The sequence below is a fragment of the Sesamum indicum genome, linkage group LG7, assembly GCF_000512975.1.
Source record: "Sesamum indicum cultivar Zhongzhi No. 13 linkage group LG7, S_indicum_v1.0, whole genome shotgun sequence".
In the NCBI taxonomy this organism is placed as follows: domain Eukaryota; kingdom Viridiplantae; phylum Streptophyta; class Magnoliopsida; order Lamiales; family Pedaliaceae; genus Sesamum; species Sesamum indicum.
In genome coordinates this window covers 9,584,603-9,598,685 of record NC_026151.1, presented here as the reverse complement: position 1 = coordinate 9,598,685, position 14,083 = coordinate 9,584,603, and the positions used below count along the sequence as shown (strand labels likewise).

General features: G+C 29.6%; 3 protein-coding genes across 3 annotated transcripts; all 3 read right to left on the bottom strand.

The window, feature by feature from the left end:
- LOC105166831 (S-norcoclaurine synthase-like) lies at nt 4,427-5,149 on the bottom strand. The gene is made up of 2 exons (XM_011086321.2): nt 4,913-5,149; nt 4,427-4,837 (listed from the first exon to the last, which is right to left on the bottom strand). Exons 1-2 carry the CDS (start codon nt 5,094-5,096, stop codon nt 4,533-4,535), a joined length of 489 nt encoding a protein of 162 aa, XP_011084623.1. The 5' UTR covers nt 5,097-5,149; the 3' UTR covers nt 4,427-4,532.
- On the bottom strand, nt 8,958-9,775 carry LOC105166932 (S-norcoclaurine synthase-like). The gene is made up of 2 exons (XM_011086453.2): nt 9,548-9,775; nt 8,958-9,457 (listed from the first exon to the last, which is right to left on the bottom strand). The coding sequence occupies exons 1-2, from the start codon at nt 9,726-9,728 to the stop codon at nt 9,150-9,152; spliced, it is 489 nt and encodes a 162-aa protein (XP_011084755.1). The 5' UTR covers nt 9,729-9,775; the 3' UTR covers nt 8,958-9,149.
- LOC105166931 (S-norcoclaurine synthase-like) lies at nt 13,008-13,613 on the bottom strand. Its single transcript, XM_011086452.2, has 2 exons — nt 13,404-13,613; nt 13,008-13,327 (listed from the first exon to the last, which is right to left on the bottom strand). Exons 1-2 carry the CDS (start codon nt 13,585-13,587, stop codon nt 13,023-13,025), a joined length of 489 nt encoding a protein of 162 aa, XP_011084754.1. The 5' UTR covers nt 13,588-13,613; the 3' UTR covers nt 13,008-13,022.

Below are 14,083 nucleotides of genomic sequence, written 5' to 3'. Positions count from 1 at the left end.
ACTCAGGTTCGGGGTCGGGTACCCGACCCGACAAACCCGAACCCGAGGAACCCGACCCGACACCCACCCCTAGCTGTTGGAGTGGACATAACTGGTCAATGCACATTAATGTTATGTGTCTCAATTGTCACAAACAAAATGATTGATTTCCATCAACTTCATACACATCACGATATACAAAAGGTTATTCTACACAGGTTGATATTGATCTTTATCTTGATATCTCTTAAATACATGTATTTGGATATATTAATATCTCATCAATTTAATTTCATCATTTACTACATATTGTGATTAAATAGAGTTGAGCTCTATAATATTATCAAGTTGGTTGCACATTCAAGCCGATTATATATGACGACCAAGAACAAATGAACCAACAGAATTAGTAGGTCGGGAACGAAGGAGGCCTTGAAGACAACACAGGCCAATATATAGCACACTTGTGGTACTAACAAAAAATTATTAAAAACTTTAATTATCACTAATTCTATAATATTTTTGTTGATTACATTTTTCTTGTATGTAAATTTTTGAATTTATTAGTATTAAAATTTGAGGTGTGGGGAACATAGTATATTCATAGCAATAAATTAGAGAAGGAAAATTGCAAGTACTTTATTCATCTAAACTCTCTCAAGTCTAAAGTTACAGAAATGTGGGACTATATATAAAGAATAGAGCCCTAGCTAAAGAAGAAAACTAACTCACTTTGAACTCTAGTTGGCAACAAAAAATATATAAAATTATAGGGATAATAATAGGGTTCTCCCTTGAGGTTTTGGTATAATAACATATAAATCTCATGGCAACAAAAAATATATAAAATTATAGGGATAATAATAGGGTTCTCCCTTGAGGTTTTGGTATAATAACATATAAATCTCATGTGGGCTGAATAATTACATTTAGTACCCATGACTCTTTTTTAGTCTTCTGTCAAATAGATTCCTTTATTTGTTAAAATTTACGGGATTTTCTTATATCAGAAAAAAAAAAAAAAAGTTGAATTAAAACTCATAGTTATCCTTGATTAACTTACATCTTCACCCTCATAAAGATAGTTTGGTCATAAAAGAATTGTTTGACCTGCAATAAGTCAATTGGAGGTAAATATGAGTTTTTATTGGACATCTAGTTTTGCTAAATATCCACAAATTCGATAAATTTTAGTAACAGACTGGTTTGTTTGTCAAACAGAAACAAGTGTCAAGGTTACTACGTACATTTAATTTTCTAAAGCACTGGAGGTCTATGTGCAATTATACTAAACCTCAGAGGATGATAGTGTAATTATTCCAAAATTATAATATACTTCTAGAATGAAAGCAATTTCTACGTAAAATTTGTATGAAAACTAATGGATACTAGTAAAATGAACTCGTCGTCAGACGAATATTAAAATCACAAAATATTTGTAGTTTTTCAAACAATAAATACTTATAATTATCTCAAATATAAATAGAAATGATTGTAAATTACCCATATATTACGTGGTATCTATAGAAGGAAGATTCCTTGAATCGTACAGAAAAGCCAAATTCCGGCAAAATACACTAAAACCTCTATAAATTAATAACCTTGGGACCATGAAATTTTATTAATATAGAGATATATTAATTTATCGATAAATTAATATTTTATTAATTAAAAGAGAGACTTTTTAAATTTAGCAAATTTAGTACATATGTATTGAAAATAAATGAATTCATATATGTTTCATTGATTATATTCAAGCATCAATTAATTCTTTGTAACTAATTAAATATATTCATGTATAATATCAATTCATTGTATACAATTATCAATTCATAGACGGATGTTCAATTCATTGGAATTACTTAAATATACATGTTTACATTAAATCGTTGCACGTAAATAACTATTGTAGCCAATTAAATATATTAATGCATGATGAATGAAACATATACTATATAAATCTCAATATGAAAATAAAATTATTCATAACACCCAACCATGTCTTTTCATTTAAAAGACATCACAAAATCATCCATGAATGATCAAATGCGTAAAGCATTACAGACTTATATTTTAACAAATTACCATAATATTTATAATTGTAATATTCATGAATTATTAATTTAGAGTTTTAATAGGACCTAATATTTATAAAGGAATTTTTTGAAAAATTATTATCTTATTATTTTATCGAATTTGATTATTTTTTACAAAGGCCCAAGTCAGGATCGAAAGATTTTATTATTTTAAAAAATTTATTAATTTATAAAGGTTTTACTGTAACTTTGAATCAAAAGATTCCGTGCAAATTAGTAATAATTGTTAACTAATTATTAAAAGTCAAAAAAGTCATCTTTTCAGACTTCAGAACATGTCAAAATAAATGAAAAAAACCATTCATGTATATCAATAATTTGCTATCAATAATTCACGTACATCAATAATTTGCTATCTTTTTTAAAGCTAAAATAAGTGAGAACAATAATACAACATTCTTTTGTAAGAAAAATAATAACAACGCCATTTTTAATCATGAACTCAGGGGAGATGAGCCCTCTTTTTCTTTTTATTTGTTGCATTTTTTTATCTTGTAATTAATTAATATAATGTTTTAATTTAATTATGTAGCTTTATGTCTAAAAATATAAATTATTAAGAAAGTAAAATTTATATATTGTAATTTATAGAAATAATATCATTTCAAAGTATACCCAACATAAAAATTACAGTAACTAACAATATTTAAAAATAAAACCATATGTATTTTGATTTTACGAACCTGTAAATAATCCTAAAAATGTTATATTTTCATAATTAAAATATGTATAATAATTTAGTTTGATGTGATAATATTTTTTACATATAAATATTGATGAATATTTTTTTCAGCAAAATTAAGAAAAGGTACATAAATTAACCAAAACAAGAAAGGGGATAGTTGCATAAGATAGGGACAGTTTTGTCCCTTCAAAGAGGTCAAAGATCGAAAATGGGTCAAAATGTCATTCCACTCCCATTTCTACCGCAGCTCCGTTCTTTTTAGTAGAGAGGGTTTTTTGTCGGCAAGATTTATGATTATAGGGGATTTTTTTATTTTATTTAATTAATACAGATAAGTTTTTAGCAATTTTTCTATAATGCAGGAGATCATTATGCAATTTTTGTAAAATAAAAAGATGCTCAATCAGCAAAATCCCCAAATAAAAAAAACCCTAAGTTTGTCCACTTCAACAATTTTTTAGGGCTTTAAAAATTACCCAATAATTCTGAGTTAATTTTCATGTATTTATCTGGAATCCTTGTCGTGTTGGACGCAAATTTGGTGTGGTGTGCAGACAGTGTAAAATGTGGGTTGTTTTTTTGTTTAGTAAAATTTAATTATCATCCTTTAGCATATAAAAAAATAAAGCAAAATAGATAAACGAAAATGAAACTCTCCTCCTACTTGCATTTCAACTTCTATTGACAAAATCCACCTGCTATGGAGACTTGAAATTAATTGATCGGAAGTGGTGGGAAGCCATTTTCAAACTTCACATCAGGTCAATATCTTCGATGGCGGCTGTCGGGCAAGTTGAAAATCTTATTTCAAATTATTTTTTATATATTCTACTACATGTTTTATATATAGATTATATATTTTTTATTTAATAACAATATGTGTGTGTATATATATATATATATATATATATCAATCATGCAATATAATGACAATGACGTGTATCTGCTCAGGTGGAAAGAAATTGAACGAAACTACCCCTGTATATATATACTCTATAAATGGGGTTGAATTGCCTCCTTATAAGTACTTGGGCAAAATCCAAGAAAATAAAGCTAATTTTATGCCTTTATACCAATTTTTTGTGTTATGTTTTCATTACCAATTTGAGAAGCATTTTAGAAATGTCAAATTGTTCTTCCAATTCGCATTCCCTTTATTATTCTTGTCATCGATCTGATAATTTTATACAAATTATGTAGGAATAAAGTATGCGTGTGGGAGAAATGGCAGCATTAGTTCATACATGGTGGACAACAAATAATCCAGAAAGAAAACTTGTTGGATCCCCAAAACAGAAATAAAGAGAATGTAAATTGAGCTTGAGAAAAAGGGTTGGTCAGATTTATTGACCAAAAGAATGAAAAAATTAAAAGTTTGGAGGCAATGATGTATGGACTTGCTCAAAAATTAATATTAATATTATATAACACCACGAATGCGGGAATGTAGTGGTATGAGGACCCACTGTCCCGATCAAGGATGATATGGGCGTCGCTGATTAAGAGGATTTTAGATTAGATTTTATTTTATTTTTTTATATTTTGTAATTGGATAATTTTTATCTAAATATAATATTTTTTTCTAGTTATTCATATTCCATAATGTTTACTGCATTTAATTATTTAAAAATATTCAATTAATTAAACTCATATATATAACAAAGTGTATAAAATAATAGTTCAAGGAGCCTTGTTTTTATTCAAACAAACAGTACCATTCCTGCCTTTATTCAAATACACAACATAAACTCACAACTTCCAAATGAAAAGGCTCAGTAGGTGGTGGTGTTCTGGTGTTCAATGACGTAATCTGCAATAGCCTTCATGAGAGCAAGGAGGCCCTCAATGGAGCTGGTAACCAAAGGGATAGCAGCTGCATCATACAACGCATACTCGATGCTACCTGTCATGATGCACTCATCCTTCTTCCCATGCTTCTCTATCGCTCTCAACGTCACCACATAACTTTTAAACCCCTGTTCCAAAACCCCGCCCTCGATAAACTTCCCTATCTTCACTCGTTTCACATCATCCACCACCAAGAACTCCTCCTTGTACCATGGCGGCCCCTCCACCCCTGTTAGTGCATGTTTTCAATCAAATATTATTATCATGTATAATTATTATTATTATCATCAACATATATATATACCTGGAGCAAAAAAGACTTGGATGATGGTTCCAGCGTAACCGTTGCCTTGCAGGACTTTGAATCCACTGTATTTATCGGGAAACGCTTCCACCCCGATCTTGGCCAGTAGAAGGCTGCCGTACACCTTCCAAGTTTCGGTCGCAGAAGCCTTAACTTCTATCTCCCTCGAAACAACTCCCTCCATTTTCCTCCCTTTTTTTCCTCTTTCTCAACTTTAATTTGTGCAGCAAACTATGGGTTCTTCATGCATATTTATAGATAGATGCTACCAATATTCAAATTGGAAAAATTCAAGTCAAAACTTTTTAGCAGGATACACGTCATTGTGATTGATATATATATATATATATATATATTGTTATTAAATAAAAAATATATAATCTATATATAAAACATGTACTTGAATATATTTAAATAAAACATAAAAATAATTTGAAATAAAATTTTCAACTTGCACGATAGCGGCCAGCAAATTAATAGCCGCCAGGCCAGCGAAGATATTGACCTGGCGTCCAACCACTTCCGACGTATTAATTTCAAAGCATCTTCGTACTAATCATTTTACACTGTCTGCACCCTTTTCACACATGCACACCGCACCAAATTTGAGTCCAACACCATATGCGAAGGACTCCAATAATTAAAGTTTTTAAAGCGGTCAAAAATTGTTGGTCAACCAAATGAGGGTCTTTTTATTTGGGGATTTTGCTGGCTGACCATTTTTTTATTTTATATAAATTGAATAATAATCCTCTGTGTTATAGGAAAATTGCTAAATACTTGTTTGTATTAATTAAATAAGATATAAAAAAAAAAAAAAAAACATCCCCCTATAATCATAAATTTTGGCCAAAAAAACCCTCTCCAATAAAAAGAACGGAGCTTTGGCTGCGCGCGTTAGAAATGCAAGTGGAATGACATTTTGACCCTTTTTCGATCTTTGACCTCTTCGAAGGGACAAAACTGTCCCTATCTTATGCAACTATCCCCTTTCTTAATTTTGCTGAAAAAATATGATTAATACTAAAAAATTATTTATATGTAAAAAATATTGTCACATCAAACTAAATTATTATACGTATTTTAAATATGAAAATATAAAATTTTTAGGATTATTTACAAGTTCTTAAAATCAAAATACATGGTTTTATTTTTAAATATTGTTAGTTTATGTAATTTTTGTGTTGGGTATACTTTGAAATGATATTATTTCTATAAATTACAATATATAAATTTTAGTTTCTTAATAATTTATATTTTTAGACATAAAGCTACATAATTAAATTAAAACATTATATTAATTAATTACAATATAAAAAATGCAACAAATAAAAAGAAAAAGAGGGTTCATCTCCCCTGAGTCGTCGGCCACCCCCCGACTTGCTCATGATTAAAAATGGCGTTGTTATTATTTTAGCTTTAAAAAAGATAGCAAATTATCGATATACATAAATTTTTTGTCATTTATTGAAGTGGATGAGGGAAAATTTTTAATCAAAAAACGCTGCTAATTGTTTGTTTCATGAGAATAAGAAACCCAATAATTTTGACATGTTCTCAAGTCTGAGAAGATGTCTTCCTTGACTTCTAATAATTAGTTAACAATTATTATTAATTTGCAGGGAATCTTTTGTTTCCAACTTATTTTGCCAAAATTTGGGTTTTCTGTACGATTCAAAGCAGCTTCCTTAGATTCTATAGATAATGTCAAATATATGGGTAACTTATAATCACTTCTTTTCAAATATCAGATAATTATAAGTACATGTTTGAGAAGTTATGAATACCTTTTGATTTGAGTATCCGTCTAATAACGAATTCATTTTGTTAGCATCTCACTACAAGAAAATAGAGTTTCAGAGACGAAGAAATTCGTCTCTGAAGCCTATATTTCCATTAGCGACGAAAAAATTCCATAAAAAAATCTGTTAATGAAAACCCAATAGCTAATTCCGTCGCCAGATCTGTCACTAGATTTTCAGATAGAATGTAATCTGTTATAAAATCTGTCTCATTTAACAAACAACCCTAGACAAATCGTCTTTTAATCCGTCTGTAATTTGTCTCAAATCCGTCGTAAAAGATTATCTTATGTTGTTTCTCTTTTCATCTTTATTTTCGTCTCTTTTTTGTGACTGATTTTGTCACTGAATCCGTCATTAATTTTGTAGTTGTAGACAAAACTCCCTTTTATTTAATTCCTATTTCTTTTAAGCAAAGCTGAAACAAAATGACACTAAAATACTTGGACAAAATGAGATATCACGATGATAACAAATGAAACAAGTATCAATTAATATACTTGCAGTTATTATTACTCTTCATGTTCACAATTATTACGTCAAATACAATCATAAAAATGTTTGAAACACCACCTCATCCTAGAGCTTGCACTCTTTACTTAAATCCAAAGATAATCACTATTTAAGCTCCAATACTCTTTAAATTTGCACCAAAATCAGAACTTGCATAATAAGTTGCACCAAAATCTTATTGCTCATTGGGTCCAGGTCCAATAACTTTTTCAGATTTTTCTGTAATTAAAAATTTTAGAATGTATGCCATTTCTATATTGATTTTTCATATTTTGTAAATTATGCAATTTTATGAATAATTTGTAATTAAAAAATTAATATTTAGTATAATTTTATAGATTATATCTAGTTGTAGCCCGCCTCCTCCAGGACATGGTTCGAGAACTTAAAAGTAATTTTTTTAAATGCTTAATTATTGTATAATTAATTTTTTTTAAACTCATACATATAATTAAACTTAATAATTAATTATAAATTTAAAATTGTATAATTAAAAAAATTAGGAACGATTTTAGTAATTGCAAATAAAATATTACAATTTTAAAATAACACCATTCCAAAAAACATTACTAAAACAGTTCTAAAAAAGTATTCATAAACAGAAAAATCGTTCCTAAATATATTACAACTCAAACTAATATATACACCACAATGTGTTCCAAAAAATAGTCCTAAAATAGTTACAAGAGAGGGTTTCAAATAAATAATAAACGGGCTAAATCCTTTTCTAGTCCTGTCAGAAAAGGTCATTTTTATTTTTTGTACCACAATTGTTGCAGGTTCGGCTTTTGGTACCATAACACAAAAATACACCTTTTAGTCCTAAGTTAACGACAGAGGCCATGTGCCTCGCATGTGGATTTTAACAGTTGTTATCTCCTATTAACTCATGTGACTTTGACTTCAAAGCTAATATTTAATGGTACCAAAACAACAAAAAGAAAACGTGTTTTTTTGTTACCTTTGAACAACTTTAAATAAGATTTTTTTTTATTGTTTACAAAACTAAAAACATTAGAAAATTTTTATTTTATTATATATAATAAAATAATACTAAAATTATAATTATTTGTATTTCAAATAATTTTTAAGATCGTTTTTACTATTTTTGAAATTAAATTATTATTTGGTCTAAAAATATATTAATATTTGATCACAAATTATAAAAACTAAGATTTATTTTTTCAGTAAAAGTATTAGATATATGTTTTATTAAATAATAAATTAATTTTTAAATTAAAATTATTTACATTCGAGATAAATTGTAGCAACTATTAATTTTTTTTAATTAAATTTTTATTATGTTTGAAAATATTTTTATAAACTTTGACAATAAATTAAAATAAATAAAATTTTATTTTTTAATAATTAAAAAATAAATAAATTTTATTTTAATATAAATATTAAAATAGTTTATAATTTATAATTATTTATTTTAGATAAATTCTAAAAATATTTTAATAAACTTTGACCAAAAAAATTAAGAAATAAATTTTAATTTTATTTCTAATATTTTTCTCTAATGTAAATAACTATAATTTAAAAATTGATTAATTATTTAATGAAATGAAATTTATCTAATGCTTTTATTCAAAATAAATTTTAATTTTTATAGTTTGTGCTCAAATATTAATATATTTTTAGACCAAATAATAATTTAAATTTTAAAAATTATAAAATAGATCCTAGAAATTATTTGAAATAAAAATAATTATAAATTTTATAAGAAAAAAAGTTCTAATCAATCAAATCAAATTTACATATTCGAATACAGTATTAGAAACGTAGAAGAACAACGTGGTACAGTACCACATCAGACACACGCACACTCCCTCCTTCATTAATTCAAATACATTAACAAAGACTCACAGCCAAATTAAAAGCGATGAAATTGATATATAACATATATGTATGGATGGGCGTCAGTTGGTGGTGGTGGAGGTGTGGTGTTTAATGACGTAATCAGCAACAGCCTTCATGATACCAAGGAGGCCCTCAATGGAGCTGGTAACCAAAGGCAAAGCAGCTTCATCATTCAACTCATACTCGATGCTACCTCTCATGATGCACTCATCCTTCTTCCCCTTCTTCTCTATCGCTTCCAAGGTCACCACATAACTTTTAAACCCCTGTTCCAAAACCCCGCCCTCCACAAACTCCCCTACCTTCACTCGTCTCTCATCGTCCACCACCAAGTACTTCTCCTTGTACCACGGCGGCCCTGCCACCCCTGTTTTCAATTTCATCATATCATCAATCCATGCATGCATTTTCAAAATTCATGTATAATTATTATTATCATCAACAATATTATATATACCTGGAGCGAAAAAGACTTGGATGATGGTTCCAGCGTACCCATCCCCTTCAACTTTGAATCCACTATATTTTTCGGGAAACGCTTCCACCCCGATCTCGGCCAGTAGGAGGCTGCCGTAGGCCTTCCACGTTTCGCTTGCAGATACCTTCACCTCTATCTCCCTCGAAACACATCCCTCCATTTTTCTCCCTTAATTTGTTTCTTTTCCTCTTTCTCAACTTCAATTTGTGTAGGAAACTATACGGTCTTGATGCATATTTATAGACAGATGCAAGCATTATTGAAACCCCGGTCAAAGTGAGTGGGCATTGGATGGCTGATTGAATACGTCAAAGATGGCTGGAAACCTGTCAAAGTGAGTGTGCATTGGAAGATTGAATATGCCAAATGTAACATTTTTGGCATTTATAAAAGTCAAGAGATAATAAATTTGTATCATTATATATATGTAGTGAATTTGCATAAACAACACAAAAATAAATGTATCATGCATATTTATAGATAGATGCCAGCAATATGTAAATTAGAAATTCAAGTCACAGAATTTTGAAATATTCAATTCGCAAAATAGCCGCCAGGCGAATATATTGAGCTGTATTTATGAACTTAATTTGAAATAAAATATTCAATAAGCATCTTTGTTTAATTTAATGATTATCCAATTAGCATTTGTTAACTTATTTGTTTTTCTTTCTTAATGGTAATTAAACGATGAAACTCTACACTCTTTTGGCACATGCACACTGCACCAAATTTGGATCCAACATAACAGTTGACTACGAACCTGGTACACATGCAACCTAGGAAAGGACACTAAACACATCAGATTGAACTAATCGCATCAAGTTCAAGTTCAAGTTCTCATAAAATTGAGGAAGAAAGGTTCAAGAATAGGATAAATGTATTTGGATTATTGGAGTTTTGCGAGTCGGGATTTGAGATAAATATTGGATGGTAAATGCAATGTTAATTTCCTCATAAATCAGAATTGAGAACGTTTGTGTATGAACTTTTGAATTTTTACGTTAAGCGTCTTATTGTGGAATATATTGTGCAGTGGTAGGATTTGGATTTTATTTATGTTCAATTTCAGTCTATTTATTATTATTTTTTTATGCAGCATTATAGATTGAGTCTAAATGTTTTCATCTTCTTCACCCCATCCACAACCAAGATGCTTTTGTTGTTGTGGAGAACAAGTTTGTTTGAGGATATGGTGGATCAATCAATTCGGAAGAAAAAATTATCTGTTTAGTCCTTTAAATTTGTCTGTTATTAAATTGAGTCGTTTATATTTACCAATTTTAGTTTCAATCCGGTAGTTTTCAAAATGTTTAATTATAGTCATTTGACCAAATTCTAGATATTTTTACCCCTATACAGCTTTTTAAAAGAAATTTTAGTCTATATATTTATTCATTTGGCATCTCGTAGTTAATGCTCGCCTAGAATGGTATTAAAGTTTAGGTTTATTGAAGAGATATTTGTATATATTAATTATACTTAGAGCTATGATGGACTATTAGCCTTCACCATCAAAAGAGCAAAACAGTCTTAAATTAGGCTAAAAGACCAAATTCATGCAAAATTGATTGATAAAAAGGCTAAATCTAACTAAAGATAAGAACCAAAATGAATTCAAACCAAAGTTATAGGATGGAATTTTTTTTTTCTCAAAATATTATAACATCAAACTAAATTATTTTACATATTTTAAATATGAATATATAATTTTTTTAGAATTATTTAAAAAAAATTTCTTTTTTGATATGGAACCTAGCTCCTCGGGCTCTATTGATTGGAGATAATACAATATTCGATTTATGAGTATCAAATTCACCAAAAAAAAGAATTTTTTACTAAAAGTTTGTGAAAATAGTGAGTTGGATGGAGTTCATAGAGATTGGTCTCGAATTAATTTCTTGAAAGTGGAAGTAAAAATGAAAGAGGGGAATTTTGTTTATTATCTAAGTCTAAAACCAAATAGAAAATAATACCTAAGAGATATTAAATATGAGATATACATTCCATTTAAAATTTGGATCATGCTCGATTCCACAGATGGTTATTGGTGCAAAAATGACAATCATTTATAATAGATAAATTGATTATGGCCATTGGTACGATCTAACAACCTCACCCTTCCTTATCTTTCCGTTAGTCAAGGGACGTCAACTGACTATTCTCTAATCAGTAAACAACCTTGTGAACATCATCAAGATTTAATTTAACAACATCATTAATTAAAAACTAGAAAAGTCCAATATTTATAACCAATAAACTCTTACAAAGATTTATTTAAATTAGATTGTGCATTCCCCACGAAATAATCAATCACTCTGACTAATAATTATCTTGTGTTACCACTAGTTATTTAATGGAATAATTATAATTTTGGTCCTCAAACATTATTACTTATTCAATTTTGGTCCTCCAACATAGGCCTGTTACAATTTTGATCCTCAATCATTCATTTTTTTTATATTTTGTAATTGGATAATTTTTATTTTAATTTCGCTAATTATTCATGTTTCATAATTTTTATTGCATTCCATTATTCAATATTTATTCAATATTTAATTGAACTCATACAAATAATTAAATTTAATAATTAATTATAAATTTTAAATTATTATTTAAATTATATAATTTAAAAAAATTAGGAACAATTTTAGTAGTTGCAAACAAAATGTTATAAATTTCAAAAACAACATTGTTCCAAAAATCATTGCTAAAACAATTCTAAAAGGGTATTTCTAAATAGGAATAACCGTTACTAAACTAAGTTTGAGTTGGAATATATTTAAGAACGATCCTAGGCTTCCTTCTTTTGTCAATTTTCCACAGTGTTAGGCGTTGGCACCACCATCACCAGGCGACTCACAGTTGCCCACCATAGCAAGGGGGGGTGATGCACCACCACTAGGCGACTCGCAGTTGCCCACCACAGATGGTGGTCGCCCAGATTTTGGGCAAGTAGCCCAGTGGGTCCCCCCTCTGCTTAGCACATGCACGGTCCTTTTTTATTTTGGCGATTCATTAGTCTTAACACATCTGTGGTCCTTTTCGTTTTTGGCGAATCATTAATTTTAGTACATACGCGGTCCTTTTTGTTTTTGGGGAATCATTAGTTTTAGTAGTTATGACTAAATTTGACGAGATTTTTGAACTTGATAAACTAATTCTGATGAAGTAGAAACACGAGGAATCAAATTCGAATAAATGACATAATTAAGAAACAAAAGTGATATTTACGCCCTCTTCTAACAGCAGAATGGTCGAATCAATTGACTATTAAAATCAAGGGAAAAGTGAATAAAATAATAGTTCAAGGGGTAATTAGTACATAGATAATAGTTGGAAGGGAAAAGTGTATTTTAGCGTTGTCTTTATTCAAACAAACAGTACGAATTCCAGCAGACTCCCTCCTTTATTTAAATACACAACATAAACTCACAACTTTCAATGAAAAGCGTCAGTAGGTGGTGGTGTTGTGGTGTTTAATCACGTAATCTGCAATAGCCTTCATGAGAGCAAGGAGGCCCTCAATGGAGCTGGTAACCAAAGGGATAGCAGCTGCATCATACAACGCATACTCGATGCTACCTGTCATGATGCACTCATCCTTCTTCCCCTCCTTCTCTATCGCTTTTAACGTCACCACATAACTTTTAAACCCCCGTTCCAAAACCCCGCCCTCGATAACCTTCCCTACCTTCACTCGTTTCACATCATCCACCACCATGTACTCCTCCTTGTACGACGGCGGCCCCTCTACCCCTGTCAGTGTTTTCATTCAAATATTATTATCATGTATAATCATTATTATTACTATCTCCAACATATATATACATACCTGGAGCGAAAAAGATTTGGATGATGGTTCCAGCGTAGCCGTCGCCTTGCAGGACTTTGAATCCACTGTATGTATCGGGAAACGCTTCCACCCCGATCTCGGCCAGTTTAAGGCTGCCGTAGACCTTCCAAGTTTCGCTTGCAGATACCTTAACTTCTATCTCCCTCGAAACAACTCCCTCCATTTTCCCCCCTTTTTTTCCTCTTTCTCAACTTTAACTTGTGTAGCAAACTATGCACTATTCATGCATATTTATAGATAGATGCTAGCAATATTCAAATTAAAAAGATTTTTATCAAAATACACATTGTATGTTGTGTGATTGATATATCTACATAATGTGTATATATTAAATAAAATATATATAATCTATATACAAAACATGTACTAGAATATATTTAAATGAAATATAGAAATAATTTGAAATAAAATTTTCAACTTGCATCATAGCCGCCAGCGAGAAGATAGTGACCTGACTGAAGTTTGAAATGACCTGCAACTACTTGCGATGAATTGATTTAAAAAGCATGTTTGTAGTATTCATGTCACTTGTCAACACAAGTTGAAAAGCAACGAGGCGGAGAGCGTTATTTTTCTTAATTTCACTTACCCGTCAATTTTTTTCTTTTATTTTTTTTATATGGCAAACGATGGTAATTAGATTTTCCTAAACAAAAAGA

Coding starts and splice junctions, on each gene's coding strand:
- LOC105166831 (XM_011086321.2), bottom strand. CDS start 5,096: ATGGAGGGAGTTGTTTCGAGGGAGATAGAAGTTAAGGCTTCTGCGACC. Junction 4,838..4,912: donor CCAAGTCTTTTTTGCTCCAG/GTATATATATAT, acceptor ATGCACTAACAG/GGGTGGAGGGGCCGCCATGG.
- LOC105166932 (XM_011086453.2), bottom strand. CDS start 9,728: ATGGAGGGATGTGTTTCGAGGGAGATAGAGGTGAAGGTATCTGCAAGC. Junction 9,458..9,547: donor CCAAGTCTTTTTCGCTCCAG/GTATATATAATA, acceptor AATTGAAAACAG/GGGTGGCAGGGCCGCCGTGG.
- LOC105166931 (XM_011086452.2), bottom strand. CDS start 13,587: ATGGAGGGAGTTGTTTCGAGGGAGATAGAAGTTAAGGTATCTGCAAGC. Junction 13,328..13,403: donor CCAAATCTTTTTCGCTCCAG/GTATGTATATAT, acceptor AAACACTGACAG/GGGTAGAGGGGCCGCCGTCG.